The sequence below is a fragment of the Alosa pseudoharengus genome, unplaced genomic scaffold (genome assembly GCF_046254945.1).
Source record: "Alosa pseudoharengus isolate Yale_2024_CS ecotype anadromous, Long Island Sound unplaced genomic scaffold, YU_APseudo_1.1 YU_APseudo_1.1_scf_2, whole genome shotgun sequence".
NCBI lineage: Eukaryota > Metazoa > Chordata > Actinopteri > Clupeiformes > Clupeidae > Alosa > Alosa pseudoharengus.
In genome coordinates this window covers 21,416,312-21,442,910 of record NW_027468663.1, presented here as the reverse complement: position 1 = coordinate 21,442,910, position 26,599 = coordinate 21,416,312, and the positions used below count along the sequence as shown (strand labels likewise).

The 26,599-nt window shown below is 45.7% G+C and overlaps 1 protein-coding gene across 1 annotated transcript; it reads right to left on the bottom strand.

Annotated features, from left to right (window-relative positions):
• Positions 1 to 301: 301 nt before the first annotated feature.
• On the bottom strand, positions 302 to 26,599 carry dchs2 (dachsous cadherin-related 2). Its single transcript, XM_076293171.1, has 21 exons — positions 26,573 to 26,599; positions 24,735 to 26,399; positions 20,930 to 21,154; positions 20,642 to 20,876; positions 18,198 to 18,434; positions 15,243 to 16,274; positions 14,831 to 15,018; positions 14,571 to 14,670; positions 14,304 to 14,455; positions 13,284 to 14,118; positions 12,804 to 13,043; positions 12,519 to 12,546; positions 10,949 to 11,058; positions 9,501 to 9,713; positions 8,574 to 9,316; positions 6,922 to 7,149; positions 6,413 to 6,564; positions 5,810 to 5,940; positions 5,168 to 5,454; positions 4,513 to 4,654; positions 302 to 3,141 (listed from the first exon to the last, which is right to left on the bottom strand). The coding sequence occupies exons 1-21, from the start codon at positions 26,597 to 26,599 to the stop codon at positions 542 to 544; spliced, it is 9,570 nt and encodes a 3,189-aa protein (XP_076149286.1). The 3' UTR covers positions 302 to 541.

The following is a 26,599-nucleotide window of genomic DNA, read 5'->3' as shown; positions in this document are numbered from 1 at the left end:
GCCAAATCTCCATCTGATCTCATTATGTAAGAGGGTGCTGAAATGATTAGGCCCCCATTGACAGACAAATAAATGAGAGTGTTTGGTAGATCAAATCTCTACACTGGAACAGTCTTCAAAGACAGAGGAAGCTGGCCTTCATGTTTGGGCTTAGTTGCACAACTAGTCTTTTCATTCTGTTGGGCTCATATGATGCTCAGCTGGGTTCTTTATTGATAGATCTGATCAGAGACATAACAGACATCATTTGGCAGTACTGCCCTGCTATGATCACAGTCACAAAGCATACCCTGCTAAAGCACACTGGTACATAAAACTTCAATTTCACATAAAATAAACTGTAGCGATTTCACAGACTCATTGGACCTCTGCAATTTAGGACATCATCTGGTCCAATATGAACATTAAACATACTTCATATTTCAAGATATGGCTTCACCACTGAAATTGAAGTGAATATCCAGACAGAGACAAATCCGATGAGCCACTTCCATTTTAGAGAAAAACTGCCCTATGTTACATGTAGCCTACTTAAAGAGGGTTAGACCTGTATTTCCCCATCACAGATGAAACTCCCAGGAAGGGTGGTGGTTTTGGTGCGTACCCCCAGCCCCGTCTCAGAGACCACTGGGGAAGCGTTGGGAGTCCTCATGGTGAGCAGGGACAGAGAGGGTGAGAAACTGGGCGTCATCGCTGAGGGAGTCAGTCCTGTGTTACGACCCAGTGGAGAGTAGGCATATTTGGGGTAAGACGGCCGCCTACCCAGGGTTGGCATTTTAGGGGGCATCCGCGGAGGAACAGCCCGTATGCCCGGCTGTGCCACTGCAGTGATGAGCGGCGGGGGGCGCATCAGACTGGCCAGTTCCGACGCTGAGCTGTGTCCAGCGGCCTCCTCGTCGGGCAGCGAGCCGATGTCGGTGAACACGGACGCCAGCGGCTGGAAGCGGGGCTCCCAGTTGAGCAGGTAGTCCCAGCTGTAGCTCCCCCTGAGCTGTTCCTCTGGGCAGATCAGCGAGGCCAGCGACCCCCCTACCGACGCCTGAGTGTCTGACAGAGGGACGTAGCCTCTCATCGTGTCCTCCACATCTCTGACATTCAGCACACGCGGCAGCATCCCCTCGCCGCCTCCCTCCTCCTTGAAGTTATGAAGGCTCTCAGCACTGGCCATGCCTGCCCCCAGGCCCACTGCAAACGATGAGGTGACCGGGGGCTCCCGTTCCTCAGAGTGGCAGGACAGCTGGTCTGAGTCCCTGGCAAGACCCGAGTCTAGTACCTGGGATTCTTGGTCGCTGAGGGCTGAGCCAGATCTCTTGAAGCAGGTGTACTCGTTTATCATTTTGATCTCCTGGTCCTCTGCGGTCTCACCCTCTGCTGAGCCCCGTAGACTCCTGTCCGACATCTGCAAGGGGCGAGAGATGTCCAGCTTGGCGCGCATTTGTCCTCGCATTTCATGTAGGTTGATGCCGTTTTGATGAGAGCCACCCTGCCGTCCAAACGTGCCAGTTCCGTGGTTCAAGTTGGCGGCAATAGAGGCGGCTTTCTTGAGCGCGGCCTCCTTGGTCTTGTACCGCAGGACAAGGGCCACAAAGCTAACCAGCAGCAAGAGGAAGATGGTCAAAGCTGCGCTAAGGCTGACTGTCTGCACACTCAAAGACATCCCTGTGAGAGCCTCTGCTGAGTTGGAGATATTTACAATGACCATACAGGAGCTTGACCTGGAGTCAAACTTTGGACTGCCGGCCAGCACCCGGAGCTCCACCATGCCGTCGGTGTCAGAGCTCCCTCTCCTCCTGTACACTGGACCGGAGATGTAGACGGCGCCTGTTGTTTTATTCACACCGAAGAATGGAGATGGCTCCGCCAGGGAGTACTCGACCGCTCCATCTAAGCCTCCGTCATGATCCATGGCCATGACCTGGCCCAGTGTGTGACCCAGTCGAGAGTTCTCGGGCAAAAGGAAGCGATAGAGCTTCTGGGTAAACACTGGACTGAACTCGTCCACACCTTCAACGTCCACTTGCACCCTGACAGTTGCCACCTGATCACCCTTATCTCTGGCCTCCACCACAAAACAGTACTCATTCTCACGCTCATAATCAAAGGTCTGTCTGGTGTGAATGTCCCCCGTCAGAGGGTCGATGGCGAAGGCCTCCTTCCTGTCAGGGTTCCCACTGCCATAATCCATGAAGCAGGAGGTCAAGATAGAGTAGATGACCCTCCCAAATGGGCCAGCGTCCTGATCGATGGCATGGACCATGCACACTGGGGTGAACGCAGGCTGGTTCTCTAGCACAGAGCAGTTCACAGTGGGATGGGTGAAGTATGGGGAATTGTCATTCTCATCCTGCACAGAAATGAAGATGACTGCAAAAGAAACTCTTCTGTTGCCTTGTACTTCTCCATCCGATGCTTGTATGGTCAAGGTGTATTTGGACTCTTCCTCATAGTCCAATGTATGGTTGACCTCTAGCACCCCAGTCAAGGAATCCAGCCTCAAATGGCCTTTACTATTTCCAGAGACAATGTCATACTTGACCATCCCATTAAGCCCCTGATCAGGATCAAGAGCTGCCACCTGAACAAGAAAAGTGCCAGGTGGACTGTTCTCACGGACCTGGGCATGGTACTCGGAGCTTCCAAAAGCAGGTGCGTGGTCGTTTACATCGAGGACAGTCACAGACACGGTGGCCGAGCTATTGAGTGAGGGAACCCCTCTGTCAGACACGGTCACGGTCAGGGAGTAAGCCTCTGTGGTCTCGCGGTCCAGTGAGTCACAAAGGACCAACTGAGCCACAGTCTTCGGCTGATCTTCCAAATGAACTGTGATGACCTCCAGGCAAAAGTGCCTCTCTTCGTTACCTCCAGTGATGGCATACTCAAGGAAGGTGTTCTCTCCCGAATAGTCCTCATCTTCTGCTGTAAGGGTCAAGAGGGTGCTGCCCAAGGGTGTATCCTCAGGTGAGGTCACCTGATAGGTGTTTTGCAGGAAGTAAGGGGCGTGGTCATTGGCGTCCAGCACCTGTATATCCACAGAGGTCACACTAGAGAGGGAGGGGTCTCCACTGTCCCGAGCCTCAACTAGGAGCTGGATCATGTTGCCATCAGAAACGTACTTCAAAGGTTTGTTTGTGAACACAGAGCCTAGAAGACAGAGATAAAAAAAATAATTTATTTAATTTTCAATCATATCTATCAAGTTCATTTGTGCAAGAATTTAGTTACAGACTCAAATTTTAATACATATTTACAGCTTAAAAAAGTAAACTGGGAGGTCCTATAAAGGTAGTCATTTTCCATGTTGTTAGAAAGAAAATCAGCATCCATCATGAGGAAATGAATAGTTTGGCCTTTCTGTATTGCATTTCATTAAGGAACACATCATTCATAAGTGACACACATAAACCTTTGAGCACATTTGAGTATGTGCTAATTGAACAGAGCAAGGCAATGGCTAATTGCAGATTTCGCTCTGACATAGACGCAAGATTGTTGAGAGCTCAGTCCTCTGGCTGATTCGAGTCCAAGTTTCACTTCCCATTTGTCACTATAACACAAAACATGGCGTGCCCATTTCTTCAGCTATTTGGCTTTGGCCCTCAAAACAAACAGATGTTGCAAATCAAGCTTAAATGAGGAAAATGGCCGACAGCTTTCTATACCCTGGACCCAAGACTTTGTTCTGTCGGCCTCAATCCATCTTGTACTGTCTTCGAAGAGATGGTTGCGTTACAGTTTTTTTATAAAAGACAGATAACCAAAGATATCACTCTACAACATATCTTTTGTTATTAGTTTCAATTCATCACCTCCCCATATAATTCCTCATCAACAGCTTGGTTTCTGGACTGAGGAGGCCTTCAGATAGATCAATTCATGAAGCAGAAGAAACCAAAGCGGTCACAGACACATCACACTGCTGGCTACTGCTGGTTTAAAACTGAATATGCATACAGTATGTCTCTGAGAGCCTGACAGAACCGGGCATGGATTATCTTTTGGCCGCTCGCCTTGGCACGGGCAACTCGTCTGACGGCCGAGGCCAGAGAAAATACAGGGGAATCAAAGAGGAGTAATAAGAGAAGCGCTCAGTGAGAGAGGCTTCACATGTGAACCTTGGAAGGCCCTTTGCAATTACTTGTTCACTTTCTGCTGAGAAGGCTGAGTGTTTGGTGCCGGTGTAGTGACAACAACTGTACGATACATCAAAGCTGTCCATTGGTGGATCACCATCATTTCTCAAGACGCAAGCCAAAAAGGTTACTCTGTTACAGACAGAGGTGTATATTTCAAGGTTGTTAATGACTGATTCAAACAGAGAAAATGAGTCCAGGGATATGTGCCATATAAAAGGTTTCTTCACATTCATATACATAATATTATATTATACACACATTTCTATTTCTCACATGAGTAAAAAAAAGATCTATAGTTCTTTACAAATAAAAAAAAATACCAGGAACTTTCTATTTTGTTCATTTACATTAAAACAATGAAGGAAACTTGAATCATTACCAGTTTGTGCGTCTATGTAGAAGCCTTTCAGAGGTGAAGAGAGAAGTCTGTAAGAAATCTTTCCGTTGAGACCAGAGTCTCTGTCTGTGGCAGACACCGCCAGGACAAACGTGTCAGAGGATGTCAGCTCTGGCAATGTCACCTACAAATGACCGGCCAAATATCAGCAAGAAGCTTCAAATCAAAAACTGAAGACATTGCCGAACGTTCATTACACTGACATTTAAGAATCCTGTGGTAAAACAGCTCCTATTCTCATACCACTTAGATACTTGAGTGTTACTTTTCAGGCTAGTTTTAACCCTTAAAGGTGTAGGTTTTTGAACATTCTAAGTGCCGCAACAATTGAAGGTTCTAAAATTCTATGTTGAATCAGAGAATGTAGACGGGCTCTGGTTGAATTCAATGAACCCAGATATTCTTTAGAACGTTAATTTCCCAACATTCCCGTCACACCGGTGTGACGGTACTCCTTTGATAAAAGCAGATACTGTACAAACATTATGACTTCTACTTCATAACTCATAACATTAATTATATTCTATTCAAAAATAATATTATTATTATTATTTGACTTCAAAAATAAAGCAAATTCTACTTCACAAACACAGATCCATTCATCAGTTCAGTCCACACACCATGTCTCTGACTGTACCTGATAGGACTCCTGGGAAAAAGCGGGAGTGTTGTCATTGACGTCTAGCACGTGAACATGCACGTCTGCCTCCGTCTGGTGGACAGAGTCTGAGGCCTGTACCCTCAGGACGTACTCGGTGACCTCCTCATGGTCCAGACTGCGAGTTACACTTATGACCCCAGTGTAGCGGTCAATGGCAAAGCTCCCATTGGTTGCAATGTCTCCCAAAAGGCGGTAAGTCACAGTGGAACTCAGGTCAACATCATTGGCAGTAACCTGGGTTACAACCGAGCCTGGGGGCACATCTGATGGGACAAACAACAAAACAAATCCCTAATTCATCCAAACTCTCTCAGGTGATGGATTTTACAGTGAATTGAAATGATCATTAGTAAAGTTTCATAGCTATTTATTGCTGGTAGATTCGTTATCTTAAGTGCATGCTGGGACATTGGCCAAACATGAACAAAAAAAAAACTGGATTTAAAATGATGCTTTGATCATGGAGATCAGAGGTAAAGACTTTATGGTCATTATGAGAACGAACACCTGGCATCAATAACGACACAATTGCATACAGTAGACGTTACATAATGCCTCTCCAGTCACTCCTATCAGGCCTATAAGTGCTGATGTAGAGACTGATGCATGGTATCTCACTCTCAGCGATCACCACTGGCTCCATGGGTGGGATGGCAGGGCTGTTGTCGTTCACGTCCACCACCTGAACCCTGACGGTGCTGGTGCCCGTGAGAGGGGGGCTGCCCCGGTCCACTGCCTGCAACACCAACCTGTAGTCCACACACAAACACCACAGTCACCACAGGCCTGAGAGACCGCGCTGCAAAAGAGCCGAGAGAGATCGACCGGAGCCTGCCAACATGGCCAGACGAGGCAGAGGCTCCGCTGAATGGCTTATGTTCAAACTCATACAAGCCTTTTACAAGGCCCCATATATGCACAAGTCTGCCACACAATAGTGAAGTGGCACTATTACAAATACACCAACAATTTTGATTAAAATACAAAAGTACCACTTTTATAAGGCATAGGATTTGGGTGTCATTTTCTTATGCTGACTCATAACCAAAACTATGATCAAAAGATTCAAGGCTTAATGACCAGAGGTATATAGCAATGCATTTGAGTGGCTCATGGATTTGTTGGTCTCACATGTATAAAGGCAGAGTGACATAGGCAAAATGACTGTAAGGTTTCCAGCTCCTTAACAATGTGGTTTGTTGGGATGGAGGTTAGGCATACTTGTAAGATGAGACGATTTCTCGGTCCAGGACTGTGTTAGTGGCCAGAATTCCTCTCATTGAGTCAATGATGAACGCATCGTTGTGGTTTCCGGACACGATGGAATAGTCAAGCTGCCCATTCACACCGCTATCAGCATCAGTGGCAAATGCCTATAACACATGGCAGATTGCAATGGAACAGCCTGCATCACATGCATTCCTGTATGTGCCTTCACATATTATCTCTCTAAGGTTGGACAACAACCAGCCACATTGCTTACTACAAAACATAACATATCTTTGAAATGACAGCTTTGGTCTCATTCTCCATCATAGTTTTGGTTCCTATTCAAGAAGGGTTAATTCAGCTCTGAATTTAGCATTGATTACTATGATGAAATACAGTGCAGACAGAGGACACGTCTCAGACAGCTCCATGGACTGTAAATGTCTTATTTCAATCCAATGGATAGTGCAGTATTTAAAATAGTATAAATTTGGACGTGTGTTAACGGTCACTGCTCTTACCTGCATGACATATGTGTTATGTATTTGTCCTTCCCAGACTGCCGTTCTGTAATATGCCTGTTTAAATGTAGGCATGTTGTCGTTCACATCCTGGAGATTGACAGTCACCCGTGCATAGGTGGTCTGCTGGCTGTTTTCTGCCAGCACCACTAGATGAGCTCTCTTATTGCTCTCATAATCAAGGCAACTCTGCTCCTTCACTGTTATATCACCTGCAATAAGAACATTCTTAATGAAATCAGTCGATTTTTGACAGCTTTTTGAGCAAGACAGCTCACTGATGCCTTACAAATAGACGATTTTTCTATAGCCAGCCTTTGATTCCCAGGATATGAGTTTTTGAACTCTCCCTAACTTGAAACCATATTTAAGCAAATTGCCCAATTTTGGTTGAGTTTCACATTTATTCTGTCTGACTGCACTCTTCCAAACTACTATAATGTTACATAAATCCCACAAAAGATGGTTAAACAATAAAAGATTCTGGGGTGGGAATATCCTGGATTGTATGGAACGCTAGGGTTATATTTATATCACAACCCATCAGTGCCACGTCTCTGAATTTAGGCAAGGTAAGTTAACATTAAACATTGACATTTTCTGCTTGTTGGTCACCACCAAAAAAAAAACCGAAAACAAAACAAAAAAGTTTTCAAGGGAATTTCAGATGTTTACGGCAAAAGAGTGCATTCACATATGGCTTATAGAAAGAAAAAAAAACACATCAGGGAAAGGTCCAAGTTGGCGAGCGCCTGCCATGTTTGCGGGAGAATAATACTCCTCAAAACTCAAAGCTCTCAAAGATGGCAGCTGGACGGGCTGACAGTGACCTCTCGCTGTCACAGACTGCGGCTTTTAAGATGCCTGGAACGCTAGCCATCCAAGGGGATTTGGTTGGGCTTACTATGCTAATTACTAGTGAAGGAAAAAATGCCTTTTTGGGAGAGTGATCTGAAGGATGGATAAGTCCTGCTATTACCCCACGACAGAGCATGGAAATGGCGGGTGGATGTTTGGGGCATTTGGTATGTTTCTGGCAGAGAGACAGATTACTATGAGTGAGTGCAAGTGAGGTTTCCAGGGTAGCGGGTAGCAACATCAGAGACAGACAGGCAGAGGGGGGGGGGGGGGGGGGGGCTGGTACTGTAGGGCTTTTTGTAGTGTTATTCTTACCTGTGAGAGGATTTATGGTGAAGGCCTCATTCTCATTGCCATTGAAGATGCTGTAGATTATGGCTCCTCCATCTGTTGTCTGGTCATGGGCCACCACATTTGCCACCCAGGAACCTGAACAACATAACACACCAACCCAGATCACTATAGTTCAGTCAAAGATCATTGCTCACACACACACACACACACACACACACACACACACACACACACACACACACACACACACACACACACACACACTAAATTCAGTGATTCTGCATTATTCTGCTTCTGCTTCATGGAAAGCAGCAGCTCATTTGAATTAAAAACAGTTCCATTGGCAGAGTATTACCAGTCATGCTGTTCTCCGGAATGGCCACCTCGTAGAGTTGCTCGGTGAAGCGCAGCCCTTCATCCTCCCCGTTCAGCTGCAGCAGCACCAGGCAGGTGGAGGTGAGCGGCGGCTGGCCCTGATCTGCGGCCTGCACGTGCAGCACCCTCGTCCCGGAGGCGCCGTCGGGGAGCGGGCGCATCAGCCGCACCTCCCCAGAGGTCCGCCCAATCTCAAACACTCCTCCTCCTCCGCCACCGCCACCGTCGTCCACGTCGCCTCCGTCAGTCAGACTGAACACCACTGTGCCGTTAGTGCCCTGGTCGGGATCCTCGGCCACCACCACGGCCACAGTCTTTCCCTTGGCCATCCCCAGCGTGACCGATCCGCGGACGGGCTCGCTCAGGCACGCGGGTGCGTTGTCGTTGACGTCCTCCACCTGCACCGTCACCATGGCGACCGAGCTGCGAGGCCCCTGAGTGCAGCCGTCGGTGGCCACGGCGCGGAAGCTGTACTGCGAGCGCGTCTCGCGGTCCAGTGGCCGGCTGGCGCGCACCACCCCAGTGGACGGCTCCACGGAGAAGGCCCCCAGGGAGTCCTCGGCCAGCGAGAAGGTGACCTCACCGCTGGGGCCCAGGTCGGGGTCCCGCGCACTCAGGCGGAGGACCTCGGAGCCCACGGGAAGAGCCTCGCTGACGGTGGCGCGGTAGCTCTTGCGGGTGAAGGCCGGGCTGTGGTCATTCTCGTCCAGCAGGGTAACGTGGAGCTGGGAGGTGGAGCTCCGCGGTGTCGGACCCTGGTCTGTGGCGGTGATGAGCAGGGTGTAGTTGTCACGCTCCTCCCGGTCAAGAGGCTGAGTCACACTTACCGCCCCCGTAGTGGGATTGATCGCAAAACTACCAGCTTCATCTTCAGGAGAAATGGAAAGCATCGTTACAGATAAATCACAAAAGAGAAAGAATAACAAAAGCTACAGAGAAAGCAAAAAAAAAAAACATACAGAGATGTTAAAAAATAAACAGTGCCAAAGAGTATAAATATGATAGGACTATGAAATTATTTAGTCCTTCAAATGCATTTGTGAGCCACCCACCATCTTCCAGTGTGTATGTGATGGTGCTGTTGGGGCCACTGTCGGGGTCCGATGCCTGGGCCGTGTGGACCACTCCGGGGGGAAGGTTCTCCGGAATGCTGATGTGCACTGTGGGCTGCATGAACTCCGGCGCGTTATCGTTCTCGTCCAGAACGGAACACAGGATGGTGGTCGTGCCTGACAGAGAGGGAAGCCCACTGTCCCGACCATGGACTGTGAGCCCGCGGCAGAGGAACAGACACAGCAGGCCAAAGAGACCGTTGGGAAATCGATTATGATTTCAGTATCTAGATGCCGTACATAACCATCACAATTCCATGATAGCAGCTTGAAAGTATGGGAGGTATCACAACTGAAACACTATCCCTGGGAAGCCACAAAGTGAAGTCTTCATACACATAAAGAAATTTGAAAATGCTGGCACAGATTTAAGTTATGATGTCTGTGTATTAGGGTGTCTAGAGTGAGAGATCCATGAAACTGAGACCATAATTGCAAACAGAATCAAATCAATACTTTACTGATTTCTTTGTTGGTATTATGCAAGTGTTACTGTGGTTCAAAAACTTCAAACAAAACTCAGACAGATGGAACCTCATCAGGCTCTGCTTCCTGTACCCTCCCCCTATAAAGCTGAAAACCAGTCCGACACTTGTTCAGGCACTTAATAAGCTAATCCATCATCCAATAACTCTTGCCAGACATAAAATCGTATCAAGATTTCCAGTTATTGTAGTCTGTCATTAGCTGTAATTGTTCTCGTCATTCTAGACAGCACAAACATTGTCATCTGTTACATCTGAAAGCAAATGCCCTCAAAACAAATGCATGCTTTAGACATAAACTTTTCAGGAGGAAAATGAAAATGTCTTAATACTGGCTCAGCCTACAGTAAAAAAATATTTCAGTGGTCCAGCGGAACGCACAAACATCTCTGACGGCTCTTAAAAGAGCCTGATCCATAAATCTGGCCAGTCAACAAGGTTGCAGTCAGAGAGTGTATCAGCCCGTTATTATTTATTGCCCTGCATTGCATGGCAGGACTGCTGAAAAATCTGCAATCTGCTTTACAGAGCCAGACGGTGAAACCAGATGTGAGAGGGCAAAAGAGTGACCTCAGAGAGCGAGAAAGAGAGAGAGAGAGAGTAAAGAGTAATTCAAGTTTGCTTGAATGAATTTGTGTGCATGAGTGTGTGTATGTGTGTGTGTCTGAGTGCACGCGTGTGTGTGCGTGTAGACTTCTGGATGAGTTTCTAGGTTTGGAATATTACATTTTACATTTACAAACCAAACCTCTAAATGTCAAACATTTCATACTATATCAAATGACTTTGACAGCATCCATCAAAGGCAGCTCACGTTCACTGACACAGTAAAGTGTCCCCAAGTCTTCTTTAGCTGTGGACTACATGGTAAGGGTTTTCCACACAATGGCCAAATGCACTCACCTCTCAGGGTGAAAGCCTGATGGAGCTCACGGTCGAGATGTGCAGCAGTGTGGATCTCGCCTGTGTGAGAGTTTATGCTGAAAAGGTTGTAGCCAGGGCCAGGCAGCAGACTGTAGTAAATCGCAGCATTCTCAGCTGTGCAATATTCACACACACACACACACACACACACACACACACACACACACACACAAACACACACACACACACACACACACACACACACAGGAGAAAGAGTTGACACATGTTGAAAGTGGAAAATGGGAAGACCTGTTCAAATACTGATGTTAGGATGTGTTCAGAAGGCAAATCCATCACATATAGGGACAAGAATCTCATATCAAATCAAATCAGAATAGGTTTGAGTACAATGAATGAAGGTGGCTATTTTGTGAATGAATTAACAAAAAAAAATTCTCCACCTAAGCTTAGGGTGACACGTAAATATCGTCCATTCCAAAGTCTCCTTTTTCACACCTCATTAGGTCAAGGCCGATTATGAGCCTGTGCTTTTTCTTATCTCATCAGCAAATTGGAAACAGTGCTAAAGGGATAAATCAACCACAGATATGATCTGACATGTTTAACGAAAAAGACCACAAACACTCCTTTGGAGGAAATCTATGGTACAAACCAGCCCGAATGAACTCAAACTTAAGCTCGCTCTTGCTCTCTTTAGTTTGAGAACGGATACACGCACATGCCCTGCCAAGTAAGTCTCTACAAAAATATACAATGCTATCTCATTCTGATTCGTAATCAAATTCCTATACATCATTAATGTAAATGGGGGTAACAAACACATTTCTCTCCAGCTCGCCCTCATAAGGTTTTCTTCAACTGGGGCCTCACATTCGCTTTCCAGAGTTTCAGGCCAAGAAATTCTGCCGCACGTCTGACAAAGAGTACGATGCACAAGAAAACCTTTCAAACGACAGGGCTGAACAAAGCGGAAAATCCTGGAACAAATGTCAGTATGGGAGCAGCTTCAGTGGACATCTATGTCAAATTTGAAATGAACGGCCTACGACTCTGTCAGAGGATGGGCTCAGGAAAAAAAAAAAAGCGTTATTAGCACAGATGGTTTTGGTTATAGAATCATCGCAAGAGCTTACAAAGGAGAGCGTTTGATTGCTGTTCTTGGACAATTCACACTCAAAGAATGTCAGGCTCACCAGCGGAGAGGGACACCGATACACTGGCAGAGGAATTTCCACACGAGTGTTGAGGAATCGTCAATATTTGGACAGGCACAGAGATTGGGCGAGAGGCGTGCGGCGTGTGAAAATGAGCACGCCAGCGTGTTGATTTACCTATGTAATTAAGGTCAACAGAGCCTAATTCAGCTCAATGTAAGGGGCAATGTGAAATACTGTAAGGCAAATAAACATTACGCCACTAAACGGGAATGGCCTATGTGCTTCTCCACTTTAAAAAGCCTTTGGGGAATATTTTACGAAAGCCTTGACCTGCAAATTCTGAACCAGAGCCACAGCCAGGATTTGATGTCTAGATAGCAGCAGCTGCAGAGAAAATAATTACGGGCTGACTCATCCTGATCTTAGTATACCACAGGTCCTTTTCATTGATCTGTGGAGCTAACAGCACATACGGTGTAAGCAGGGCATTTGAGAGACATGGTCATAAACAGAGAAATACACACAACAGGTCAATCAGATAATTCAGTGTTTGAGTTTGTGTGCATCACAAACAGTGTAATTCAGGAAACGTATAGCTTTCCTTTACTCAGATATTGGTGTTCTATTCCTCATAGCACAACCCCTTAAAATAAGTAAAAATAGTACTGCCATCTAGTGGCAAAGATAACTACCCTCAGGATGGTAACATGAGGTACCTGAGTCTCCATCAGAGGCAGTCACAGTGATGACGTGTTCTCCAGGCTCTCGGTTCTCGGACACACTGGCATTGTAGACGCTCTGCTGGAACTGGGGGGCCTGGTCATTGACGTCCCCCACAGACACAGTGAGAGCTTGGGTGGAGGAGAGCGACGGGTGGCCGCCATCTGAGGCCAAGATGGTCAGGGTGTGCGCAGACCTGCTCTCATAGTCCAGAGGGGAAGTCAGATGAAGGAGGCCTGCAGACAAACAAGCCAATTGCACATAATACAGATGGCATATCAACATCCGTGGTACAGTATAGAAAACCCACTACCAGGTATTTAAATACATAAAATGTGTACTACACTCGCTTATGCTTGGTGTTTGTGAGAGGGAATATATGTCAGTTATCTTGGAACAGCCAGTGTGTGATGAATTCTGTTTACATGTATTATGCTATAATTATTATTATTATTATTATTATTAGGGGAGCATACCTGTATTCTCCAGAGCAAACAGACCCTCTTCATTCCCAGACAGCAAGCTGTAGGTCACCTGCCCGTTTCTGCCCTCGTCTGTGTCCCTGGCAATAACATGATGCACCAAACTCCCAACTTGCGTGTCCTCCAGCACACGGATGGTGTCCGCAGACACAAAGACGGGACTGTTGTCATTCACGTCCAGGAGGAACACCTGAGCAGTGATGGACACTTGCTTCTGATTGGCTGCCTTCTCTGGCTGGTCGCTGGCGGTCACCGTGACGATGTACATGGGAGAGCGTTCGCGGTCCAGCGGAGCGGTGGTCATAAGGACTCCGGTGGAGGGATGGACCTGAAACGGCAGCTCCCCATGACCAGACGAGGGGTCAAAAGTGAGGGAGTAGCGCAGGGCACTGTAGCGCAGGCTCCCGTCGGCGTCCCGCGCGTTAAAGGCGTACACCGCCGTCCCCACGGCCACGTCCTCATAGACTCCGAGCGACAGGACGGCGTCGGCGCCCGGGAACCAGGGAGCGTGGTCGTTCACGTCCCTCACCATCACCGCCACCAGCATGGACGCGTTGACGGCGGGCAGTGCCTCGGCCCGCACAGAGAGGCTGTATCGCTGCGTCGCCTCGTAGTCCAGAGGCTGAGCCACGTACAGGTCTCCTGACGACGCGTCCACGCCAAAGTGCAGACTGCCGTCGCCCTCGGCGATGGAGTAGCGCACCTGCCCAGCGGGAGCCCTGGGCAGCCCCAGAGAGCCAACGACGGTGCCCAGCTTGGCATTCTCTCGCACTGAGAAGTGCTTGATACTCGACTCAGAACGGGCATTCACTCTCCCAATGTTGAGAATCTGAGAAGGTCAGACTAATTAAAACTTCATCATGACGACAAAATATGAGCCAATAGCCTCAAATCTAAGATCTCTGATCTTTTACTACATGAATACACAGTACAGTATATATTTCATCTAAGTATTTTAGGGTCAATGATGGATGTACCATGTGCAGTACCATGCCCACTGCCCAGTGCTTGTACCTGCAGGTGAATTACTGCTCTCTCCTCCAGGGGGCTGGGGCCGCAGTCCCTGGCAATTACAATCATTGTGTAGTGTGTCTGCGGACTCTGGGAGAATGGACTGCGCGTCCTAATGTCTCCGCTGCGCTGGTCAATCTCAAAGTGGTCCACGTCTGCAAAACCACACAGCTCACTTGTCAGTAAACCCTCTCGTTCAGACTGAATGTAACAACAGTAATCTCCTTGGCTGTTTAATGAGCAATTTGGTTCTATGTTAAATGCATGTACCTGTTTCCAGAGAGAACTTGACAGTTCCATTTTCCCCTGCATCCAGGTCCTTAGCAAACATGCTGGTGATCACTGAACCCACTGGTAAACCAGCCCACACCTGTTTCGCATTACCATGAAATAGTAAAATGAAAAGTGGTGAGTACCTATCCAAATATAAAAAATGAAGGCATTGTATTTAATAAAACACCTACACTACACTATTTAAATAAACAGAATGTCAGCCTACAGGTAAAATACAAAAGGTTGATTTGAAGGACCTGCAGATTGAGCTCTTTGCCAGTAGGGAGGTGTGTGAACTGAGGAGGGTTGTCATTGATGTCTGTCACCAGGATGTGGACGGTGGCTGTGGCGTTGAGGCGTGGGTGTCCCTGATCCGTCACCATTACCTTCAGAGTATGCTGGGTCTGCTGCTCCCGGTCCAAAGCCACCCAGTTTATGATCTCACCTACGCCAGCAGAGAGGGAGAGAGAAAGAGAAGAGCGTGAGAGGAAAGAACATACCCATGGTCTCAGGGGAGTAGAAAGCAGTAAAATGCTGTAGTACGTAGGATGCTCATTTAGCAGATTTTTGTAGTCTTTGTTTCACAAATACTAATATAAGACAAAGAATCTTTCATCCCTCACTATGTGGTTTATGACTAACAAAGTGAGACTCGTTACTGAGTAAGACCTGTTTTGGAGTTGATGCGGAAGTGTTTCCCATCTGACAGCAGGATGAAGGATAGCTGGGCGTTTTTTCCTGAGTCTCTGTCCGTTGCCTTGACCGTTCCGATCAGACCCAGAGGAGCGGGCCCCTCCTGCATGGTGAAAAAGTAGTCCGTCCGGCTAAAAACTGGAGCGTTGTCATTCTCGTCCAGCACCAAGACGACCACTGTAGCCACGGCGCTGACCTCCGTCTCCCCGTCGCTCGCCGAGGCCCGAACGCGGAAGCGGTATACGGGCGTGACCTCATAGTCCAGGCAGTCGGAGAGGAACATCCAGCCGCTCTCTGGGTGAATGAGGAAGGGAGGGGTGTCGGAGAGGGACTCCAGAGTGTAGGTCAGGCCGGGGCCAGCAGGGGTCGAGGCAGCGCGCCCCTGGGGACTCAGGTGGGCTCGCACCTGGATGACCCGCGTGTCCCTCTGGGCGTTCTCCCTTATCTCCACCTGGTACACCAGCGTCTCAAAGGCTAAGGCGTCTTCAGCAGCAGAGGACTGATCAACCTCCACGGTCAAAGTCAAGCGGGAGGACAATACCGGCGACCCTTCATCCTCTGCCAAGATCTCCACTGTGTGCGAGGCCTGCTTCTCATGCGAGAGGCTGCCGTTGAGCCACAGCGTGCCCAGGACAGGGTCTATGGAGAAAAACTTCTCCCCTGAGAACAGGGAGTACCGGATCCTTCCGTTCGAGCCGCTGTCACCGTCGTGAGCATGTGCGATGAAGAGCAGTGTGCCGGGCAGAGTGTTCTGAGAAACCGTGATGGTGTCGGAGGGCCGTGGGAATGTGGGGGGGCTGTCGTTGATATCGGTGATGCTGATATTGACCTGGGTGCTGCTGTACATGGGCGAGGTTCCGCTGTGGGACTGGATGATGAGGAGGGCGTAGGGGAGAGTCTCGTGGTCCAGCGGATGCCTGGTGGTTATGACGCCTGTCTGAGCGTCCACAGAGAACAGCGCCTGGGGGTCGCCAGAGGATATCCTGTACGACAGGGACTCCACAGAGTCTGGAAATGTACACATATACACAATGAGTCTCCACAAGGCTGTCATGGTGATCAGTATCTCCATGCTAGTGATGACAATGTTGTTATACAATACTTCTACTCTTAGTTTCAGCATAGAAGAGCTTACGAATACACACACATTGTCTTTTAAACATACTGTATTGGAAATGAAATGCAGTAGATCATGTATATCTTTATTATTCCCATCTTTACCACACTATATATATATATATATATATATATATATATATATATACACAGTATATATTCCATATTGCTGGAAACCTTGTTTTGGGTATCTTCTATGCATTTGTATATTGTTCAGGGTAGTAAAGATGTGGACAACAAACAGAGCGAGAATAGTTCAATATGAGAGAATACTATGAGACAATTGGCAGTATAACCATCACATTGCAACTATAACATATTTATAGAAAATTAGCTCATAAAATCCATTATAGTCAACATGATAAATGAAGTCTTGGCCCTCTAATCCACTTGTTTTGTGCTTGGGCACTAACTACACTTAGGGGCTCAGCACGGCTTGGGTGATTAGGACCCTGCCCCCCTTAACCACATGTGCACGCACACACACACACGCACACACACACACACACACACGCACACACACACACACACACACACACACACACACACACGGCAAGGGGGCCCTTTCTTGATGTGTGTGGGATTTATCTGTTAATCGTCATGACAACCTCAGTTGACTGTCTACTGCCTAAGAAACACCACCAATATAAGACTCTAGCATGCTACCCTAAATGCCATCTTTTGACAAATTTTTCATTCAGTTCTAATTTAGAGGGTTTTTTAAATTTTATTTCAAGAAATAAAATCCTCTATTTTTATTTTTTTTATTACAAAGACATCCTCTCTCAACATCTATGTAAGCAAGTTAACTAATAAATTAAATTAAAATGTCAGTAGCCATTGTTTTCTTGATTGCCCTTATCTCCTTCTGGCCACGTAAGCAACTGTCAAAGTCCCTCTTAGGGGATAGATATGGCCAGTGCCAATGGAAAATCTGTTAATTGTCTTTTACACGTATTTAACTCCTAAGACACAAACAAATAAAAATAGCACAACTTGAAGCAAGGATTGTAGACTAACGACTGCAATTTTTTACTACTAGACACATAATGTTATTTTTTTAATATGCCTCCAAATGTATTTAAGCAGCTCTGTCATTTTTTGGCATGCCCCATAAAGATTTCACGGAGTAGACTTGTCCGACAACTTGTCAGCCGAGCGGAGCAAACTAATCTACTTTGTTAGACCTGTTAGGCGCAGTGACTGGCATCCAGCCTGACTTCAATGCTGCAACCTCTACTATCCTAGCACTTAGTATCCTGAATTGTAACAACAAACATTTATGCATTTGTTACATTTACTAGTAAGTGTTTTTTTTTTAAATAAGTTTCCCAATTCTTTCTTCAACTGGCCCAATTGCCCATAACCCCTGTACCCAATGAAGAAGGCTACAGGCCTCTTCTGCTAAACACAGAGCTTTTTCACCACAAAAAGACACAAAAAGTCTGGGCCATAGCCTATATGCCTTAATAGCTGCCAGTGAATACACTTCCATAAAATGCAGGACACTTTCCTTCAAGCATTATGCCAAAAAGCTCAAAGCAGTCATTAAAAGGCTCAATGTGCCGAAATTGAATCATACTAAATTCCTGAGTTAATGTCTCAACAGCCCATTTACAGCATTCTATTATGTAATAAAAGGCATTCGAATATATTAGCAAAATACAACATTTTGATAATTAAATGTTTCAATATATAATTGTACAATACATTACGTATTCATATATTTTGTTGAAGATTTACACCCAGTTGTCCATTGTGCTGTCATCAGACAGGAGTATCCATTAGCCCTGACAGTGTGCCTGAGGTACTCACTAGCAGGGTTAAGGGCTTCCACCATGCCCACGATGGTGCCCATGGGCGCGTCCTCGGCCACGGAGAAGACATAGTGGGACCGCTGGAACATGGCAGGAGCCTGTTCACTGTGGAGGATGTGGACAGTAACGTTGGCAGGCCGAGCGGACGTCCGGCCCTCACTATCCTGCGCAGAAATGGAGAACTTCACACTGGCACTGCCCAGGTGGCTCAGAGTGGAGGTCAGGTACACAGCACCTACACATTGACGCAGAGACACCAACACCAACACTGAGCACAGGCACTGTGTAGCAATAGTATACAGCACATGTACAGCACTCAAAAGAGTATGCAGATGCAACAACAAACACAGACAGACAGACAGACAGAGAGAGAGACTTTCATACTCATATACTATTTATACAGTATATGCACTAAAAATACTCCAAAAAGTAGACTCACACAGCCTACATAAAATATATACTACATATAGTAGTAATAGAGTAAATAAATTAAACAGAATCATAACAATAGCAAATCATCCCAATAACAACAACCATAAAGTAATACAAACTGTGACTGAATGAATTAGCTAGATACAAGGTAAACTGATGAGTCTTTTTAAAATATATGTATGGGCTTGTTGTCTTATGGGCTTGTTATTATGACAGGAGAGTGAAGAGGCTGACAGGAAGTGAGTGGGAGAGAAAGATGGGACGGGATCAGGAAGTGACCCGGGTCAGACTCAAACCTGCCCAGAACACAACAAATGATGTATGTGAAGGACGCGGTGGGTCTGTACAAATTCAGTCTGATTGTTTGACAATTACAAAGCCATTTGGAAACAGATGGCAGGTGCTTGTACATTTCTCACCTAAGTTAACCTCTAAATCTCACAGATTTTGAGTTCCACTGGTTCCCAAAGCCTCAAGTGGGTCTCCTGAGAGCTAGCAACAGATGGCTAATGGTGATATATAATATTCGCATACAAAACTGCTAATACTGTGTTTTTGCCTGTATACACATTTATATTTGGGCAACCATCAACAGCTGCCAATAAAATTGTATGTATGTCTAGCAGCAAACATGGGCAAATAAACTTCAAACTTCAAAATAAAACGCTAGATTAAAAAAAATCAATATAATTCATATTTTAAAAGACTAACATATTTGTATTTATTAATAAATCAATATAATGCTGACTATTTTAAAATACATAAGTACAGATACAGCTACATTCAAGCTTTAACCAAAATATTTTCCACACTACACGCACACACTCAGGATTTTCAAACCTCTCCCATTGAAAGTAAACGGCATGGGCCAAGTCCGTAGCTGTGTGCATTGTGTGTGTCTCTCTGGCAGGATGAGGTGGAGGTGTTCGGGGTGGGTGGGGGTATTTGTGGGGGTGGTTGTGGAGGGGGGAGGGGGTTAAGGGGCAGTGCCGTAATTCTGATGGACTCCTGCTGGGGGATGAGCAGAATGATTATGGTCCTGCAGGAAGTTTATACATTACCATGTGTGTGAGAGTGTGAGTATGTGTGTGTGTGTGTGTGTGTGTGTGTGTGTGTGTGTGTGTGTGTGTGTGTGTGTGTGTGTGTGTGTGTGTGTGTGTGTGTGTGTGTGTCATGCGGGCTGCCAGGTGGTGTGTGAGAGTCTTTATGAGCGTGAGTGACTTTACTACTGTTTTTCAAATAAGTCACCCACTTAAGAGAGACAATCTGATCACATTCCCTTGCATGTGATTCCAAACAATGACTGCAAATAGAAGGATAAACTGGACGACGAGACAGGATAGAACACTGGAGGACTGAGTGGACAGTATTGTGTAATATCCGTATCATCAAGCAGTGTCAGGCAGCGACTGTTTATGTAGGCACCATCAGCTTAACAGAACAGGTCAGAATTATGTTTGAAAAGCTAGATGCAGTAAGACCTTATCTAATCAGTAGAAAACATACCACAGACTGTGTGTACTGTCTTACATGGATGGCACAACTAGTCCGATCGCATCCCTTAATAGTCTGGGAGTGGAGAATGAGGGTGAGGGGATTTAACAAACACCAACTGACACCTCTCATGGTGGAGACTTGGCCCTCTCGCTAAAGCTCCTGCGCAAACACTAAGTGCTACAGACTAAGCTTCAGTCATGACTAGCACATATCCACTGAAGGTAATGTACAGTGTAATTTATAAAAAGACAACTGGATCAAACCTAGATATTTTACACTTCTTTTCCGTTATGTATGCACACTATTGTGATGGGATAGTAAGTCTGAAGATCAATACTCATATTAAAAGCTTTTCTGCTGTTCATTCTGCAATGAGAGTGATCTTAAGTGCTCATTCTATTAATTACAACATAATGTACCCCTGCAGTTCAACTGAAACTCAAGAATCAAGGCAGATGACGGTGAGGCTGTCTAGATGTAGAGAGGCAAATGTGAAGATGCTCTCCTGCTCACCTGATGTCCTGTCCACAGAAAAGAGAGAGGAGGAGTCTCCAGCCTGAAGCTCGTATGTGATTTGCCCATAGCGCCCGTAGTCCTGGTCAGTGGCAATGACATTCAGGATCTCTGTGCCAGGCTGTGTATGTCCGCTGATGCTTGTGACGTATCTCTCAGGGTTAAACACGGGTGCGTTATCATTCAGGTCCTCCACCTCAATATGGACATATGCCTGCGCACTGAGACCACCCTGCTCAATAAAACACATGCACCCATTAGTACAGAGAAGGGCTACCGCAGGACCACAACAACCGTCAAATCACATCTCTCGCATCTCACCTGATCTTCAGCTTTGACCTGGAGGTCGTAGGTGACGAGCCCTGCATCACGGTCTATATCCTGATCAACGCAGATTTCCCCCGTCACAGGGTTGATGTGGAACAGAGGCCGCTGGTCCTCCCTGTCAAAGCCGTCAGAGAGGGAGTATCGTACAACCCCAAACTCACTGCCATCTGCATCCACTGCTGTAACCTGAGAGATTCACAATTACATATACCGTAATTTTTCTAAGCCTGAAACTATCATGGCATATACAGTAATAAAAACTTGTAAAAACAATCAAACTTCAGCAATCAAAATAATGGGCAGGGTCATTCGCAACCAGGGCAGAGAAACCTTGTAAATTGGTAGCTGTGATATCAATACTTTTACATATAAGTTAAGTTGACCATTTGAGACATTTTAAGGATAACAATGTCAAGACTACATCAATGTGATCTCTAACATTTGCCTTGATGTTTTTTGTTTTGCTGTAAGGTCTGCTTAGTTGATCATCCTATTATGACATCGGCTATTGTGTCAGCAGCACGTGAGGCAGTCCTGGTCCTTGACAGGTGGACACCTTGAGTGAGGTCTATGGATTAGGACAGGTATTCTGTGTCCCTACTTCTGAAGTGATTCAGGGCACATCTCCCTGAATTAGAGATTAAGATTAAGAGAGACCTTAAACAGAAGGTGGTGACAGGAAGGAATTACTAACCTAACAATTTGAAGACATAAAAGTTATTTTTTTGTTTTGTTTATTATGATGGCCACAATGCTGTTATTGAAGGGCCACTTGAGGCAAGAACATGGATAGATGACAAAAAGCAGCCCATAATGAAATGTATAATGTGAAATGCATAAATCAGTATTAAACATTGATGTTCCGTCAAAACTCACTTCTCCAAAACGTTTGTATGGTGACAGTAAAAAACATCTACACAAATGACCTTAACCCTCTGAACAGTTCACAGCCCTTCTTGCGTGGCAAGGCCTAATTGAGTCCTTCTTTTCCCATAAACCATTGGACTACAATGGCAGTAATTCCCATTATCAGACAGTGGATCCCATTATTACAGCATTAGCTGGCCAATGATATACCTGGGTTTACAGTATTGTGTTTATCTCTGTCTCTCTGTGTGTGTGTGTGTGTGTGCCCGTGTGTGTGTGCGCGCGCGCGTGCTTGTGTGTGTGTGACCTGTGCACACGGGTAATTTTTTGTATTTCGCAAGAAATGGAAAGTATTCTCTAACTGTGCAACTGTGCATCCTTTAAGGTCATCACTTTTAGTGTGAAAAAACACAGAACAGTCAGGTAAGGTGTAGTAAGACACACAATACCTTGGACATTGAACAGAACTTAAAGGAGAAATCTGACGATTTTTCACATCTCGAGGTCACTGAATACTGGCATGTCTCTCTGGCGTGACTCCTTTGTTCTTTGGTTAAAATATAATGTATGTTTATTTGCACAAAAGCGTCTGCTAATACATTTAAACATAAACATAAACATAAACAAACCCAACTTCCTGCAAAATCCCTCACTGCACCTTTAAAATATGTTATTGTGAGTGGAAAGAAGTGTTTAACAAGTCTTACAATTCTGTTTAATTTGGAGGTAATAAACTTCAACAATTACAATGATTATTGCTTACTGTCAGAAAAGAAAAGCTATATAAAACATTTATTAACATATTGTTGCATTGAATCTGTAGATGAAGGTCTGGTGGTGGGTAATCTGGCCATGCAGTGGCAAGCAGGGCTAAAAATACTCATGCTTATCCTACAAAGGGAGAGGTCTACTTACTGAAGAAGAGACCATGAGGATATCAAAAGGCCACAGTGCAGGTTGTGGCCATGGCCCTGTGTTTACAATGCTATAGAAGAGGAATAAAATGCTTCACAACTCATACATGGCAACAGAGACCTAACCAAAGCTTTTTGATTTTTAAAAGTGTGAAGCAAATATTTTATTTAGAATATTACTCATAAAACTCAGTACTTGCTTTGGAAATAGTAAACTTATTTTGAAGAAGCATTACTTGTGAGATTCCATTAAAATCACTAAACTGTCAGGAACTGATAAAGGATCATTTGGCTTCTTTGATCAAAGTTTATGGTTATTTGTTGAGCATGAGATCTGAGGGAACGCTAACATTTTACCCAGAGATCCAGTCTCTATCAGCTCTTTCTGAGCACTTTCCAGATGACACATTTCTAGCGGTGCAGTTGAGCGGTGCAGACTTCCTGCCATAAAAGTGATATCATACTCAGATTTATGGACCTTGTGATGGTGAGGTTGCTGGTCAAAGTCTTATATTTCCCTGTGTTCTGGGATTTACTAGTGATTAGACTAACACATAAACTCTCATTCTGTTTGCAGGACAGCAGTCTCCTACCAATATTGGCCCAGAGGAAGTATCCTACACTGTAGTGCTTAACTAAAACAAAGTCTCAGAAAACTTAGAGTCATTCAATGTCAACACAAGACAGATTTGAATGGCTTAAAAAACATCTTGTATGTACATGAACGTATTTTTCTTGTCTTGTATTTGAGCCCCTTAGCCCCGATGGCTTCACAGACATGCCTGCTTAACCTGTGTGCATGCGTGTGAGTGGGCATGTTTGGAGGGGCGAGAACACTGAAGAGACTAGCTCCACGTGACAAGACGTTGAAGGCTCTGCCATCTCAGCACTGATGAAATATTTAATGATGGCTGCGTTCTTACATTATCGGGGGGGGGGGGGGGGGGGGGCGGGCCTATTTCCCAATTCCTTTTCCCAAGTCTTTTTCCCAATTAGTCTGAAGAGAGTGCCTTGTTGATGAATGTCATTGTGTAAAACCATTCACCCGTCCATGGACACAGAGAGCAGCCAGTGGCAAGAGAATAACATGGTGGGACATCGCTCAAATTAAGTATTGGCTCAAGACATTTCTGATTAGCGTAGACTTGTATATTTATGAGACTGATATACTTAGCAAAATTCCCAGTCATCTGGTTTTATTGTGTAGTGTAACTAAGGAACTAATACTTGTAAATTAAATGATATTGATTCAGTTCACATGTCGAACTGTAAAAGAATGTCAGCTGCAAGTAAGATGTCAGGTTCAATGTATTTTAGGTCCATTTTGACATTCAACAGATAAATTAACAAAATATAGATATAAATAAATGCATATGCTCTCATTAAAAATAAATGCTCTTTGGGTTTTGCTTTCATTGTCAAAGTTGTTCACTTGTACCAAGCAAGAGCGAGGTAGTACCAGGATTCAGTGTAGTCAGACTACATAAACACAATACTAAGCAACTGCGTAAGGGGACAGACTGTGTCCTGGCCTGTCTCATCCATGCAACACTGGTGCCTTTGTGCCACCAGAGAAAGCCTGGCACTGTTTCTCTGATGAGACGAGGATGATGTGCCCGTGAGATCTCTGTTATAAGAAGTAGGCCTCAGTTTGCTTCATGCTAGGTCATAGATATATGACCCATAATAACCATAAGAACCCTCTGTTCCCGACAGCCCCCCATTCCTCTAATGATCTGTGTCATCTTGTTTTGTGAGCAGTGACTTAGCACCCCATTGCTTAAATCAGTCACAAATATTATGCATTATGCTCAGAGTTGGTGGGGTAATTAGACATGATGTGTCCTGTCCTGTTTGAAGACATACACATGAGCTGCAGTGTTGTATCTACTGTATCTACTCTATATACTTGTAAGACTATTTGGACATTTTAAAGGATTTCTACACTGTTTTTTGTTTGAATTTAACTTTTGTTGGCACTATACCTGTAAGAAGCAGCTCCCAACAGCAATGTGTTCTGGAATGGACACATTATATAGCTGCTGGTCAAAGACAGGCTTGTTGTCATTGATGTCTTCAATGTAGATGGTGACTGTTGTTGTCGATGACATAGGTGGAAACCCTCCGTCCGCTGCCACAACCAGGAAATGCAGCTCTGCCTCTCGCTCGCGGTCCAGGCTTGTGGCAGTAGTGATGAGACCTGACTGTGGGTCAATGCTGATGAGGCTATCCCACTTGGACTCAAGGATGCTGTAGAGAAGGTCGGAGTTCAGTCCTTCATCTGCATCATGGGCCCTTACCTGTATGAGGGCGCTACCAGGCTTAGCATCCTCTACAATATGAGCCTCATAATGCCCCAGCTCAAACACAGGAGCATTATCGTTCACGTCGGACACTCTGACCAAAACCGTCTTCTCAGTCTGGAGAGGAGGCACGCCGAGGTCGGCAGCTATGACCTTCAGCTCATAAAAGTCAACCTCCTCCCTATCCAGCTGCCTGGCCACACACAGGGAATACAGGAAGTCATCAGTTTGCTTCAGGATGAACTTGCCATCTCCTCCCTGAAGATCAACATACACCATGTTGCCTTCCCCCAAGTCAGGGTCAGTGACGGATATCCGGGCAACATACTCCCCCAGGCTCGCCCCTTCTGACACCTCTGGGTCGCCGGATGCACTAAGAAAGAGTACATTGATGGTGGGGCTGTTGTCGTTGATGTCCAGGACCCTAATGCCCACAAAAGTACTGCTGGACTCTGGTTGAATCCCACCATCCCAGGCCCTAACGATCAGCTCATAGAAAGTTTGCATCTCATGATCTAAAGGTCTGTTCACACTGATGACTCCTGTGTTCTCGTCAATGATGAAATATTCATTGGGGTCGCTCTGACGCCTGTTGATCTCATAAGTGACCAGGCCATTCACACCCAAATCAAGGTCAGTGGCATACACCTGACATACAGGGGTAAAGACTTGGGCATTTTCCCACACAAGCACTCTGTATTCTGTCTGGTTGAACACAGGTGGGTTATCATTTTCATCCATCACGTTAATATGCACATGCAATCTTCCTGTTTTCTGTGGAATTCCCCCATCAAAAGCCTCTATGGTGAGGTTGTAAAAGTCTCTCGATTCTCTGTCTAATTTGTCCAAAAGGATGAGGTCAACACTGCCTACTCCACTGCGCACCTCCACCTTGAAGAGCTCTTGCATCATACTGTCCGTGATCCGGTACCCCTGAGTTCCCAGGTCACCCTCATCCTGGTCTCGTGCCCCCTCAAGTTCAAACCGAGTGCCAGGTGGGCTTAATTCGGACACATTCAAAAGCACAGAGGGAGAGGGAAACACTGGAGCGTGATCATTAACATCCTTGACCACTATGATTACTTTTATGACCTCCCCCGTCAGAGTAGCAGCAACAAATTCATACCTGTCTCCTTTCTCTCTATCGAGGACCACAGCTGTTGAAATTATTCCCGTGTCCGTGTCTATTTCTAGGTCCCTAAACACGTAGGAATCTCTGCTTTCCGATATGAAAAATCCACTGGTTTGGGTGTTCTGAGGCAGTCCAGCTCTAATGTCACCAACAATTGTTCTGGCCGGTAGCCCCTCTTCAATGGAGAGAGTGAGGTTGTACACCTGTGCGCAAGACTGTCCAAAAAGTAGGCAAACTGCTAACAGGTGACAGAGAATCCGCACACAGCTTGATATTTTCGACGACCACATATTGAAGAGTATGTTCTTCAAAAATGTTTTGCATTTCGAACCCTGAACTGCAATTTCCCTCCGTCTCTTGTCGCGCTTAAAGGTGCGTTCGCTCGCACCTCCCTGCAATATCGCGCGTAGAACAT

Bases quoted from the DNA above. Each gene is read 5' to 3' on its own strand.
- dchs2 (XM_076293171.1), bottom strand. From the start codon at position 26,599: ATGTTCTACGCGCGATATTGCAGGGAG. The intron at 9,317-9,500 runs GTGGGTGGCTCA...TTTCTCCTGAAG, and splicing joins CACATACACACTGGAAGATG to ATGAAGCTGGTAGTTTTGCG. The intron at 5,455-5,809 runs GTGAGATACCAT...TTGTCCCATCAG, and splicing joins GCCAGTGGTGATCGCTGAGA to ATGTGCCCCCAGGCTCGGTT.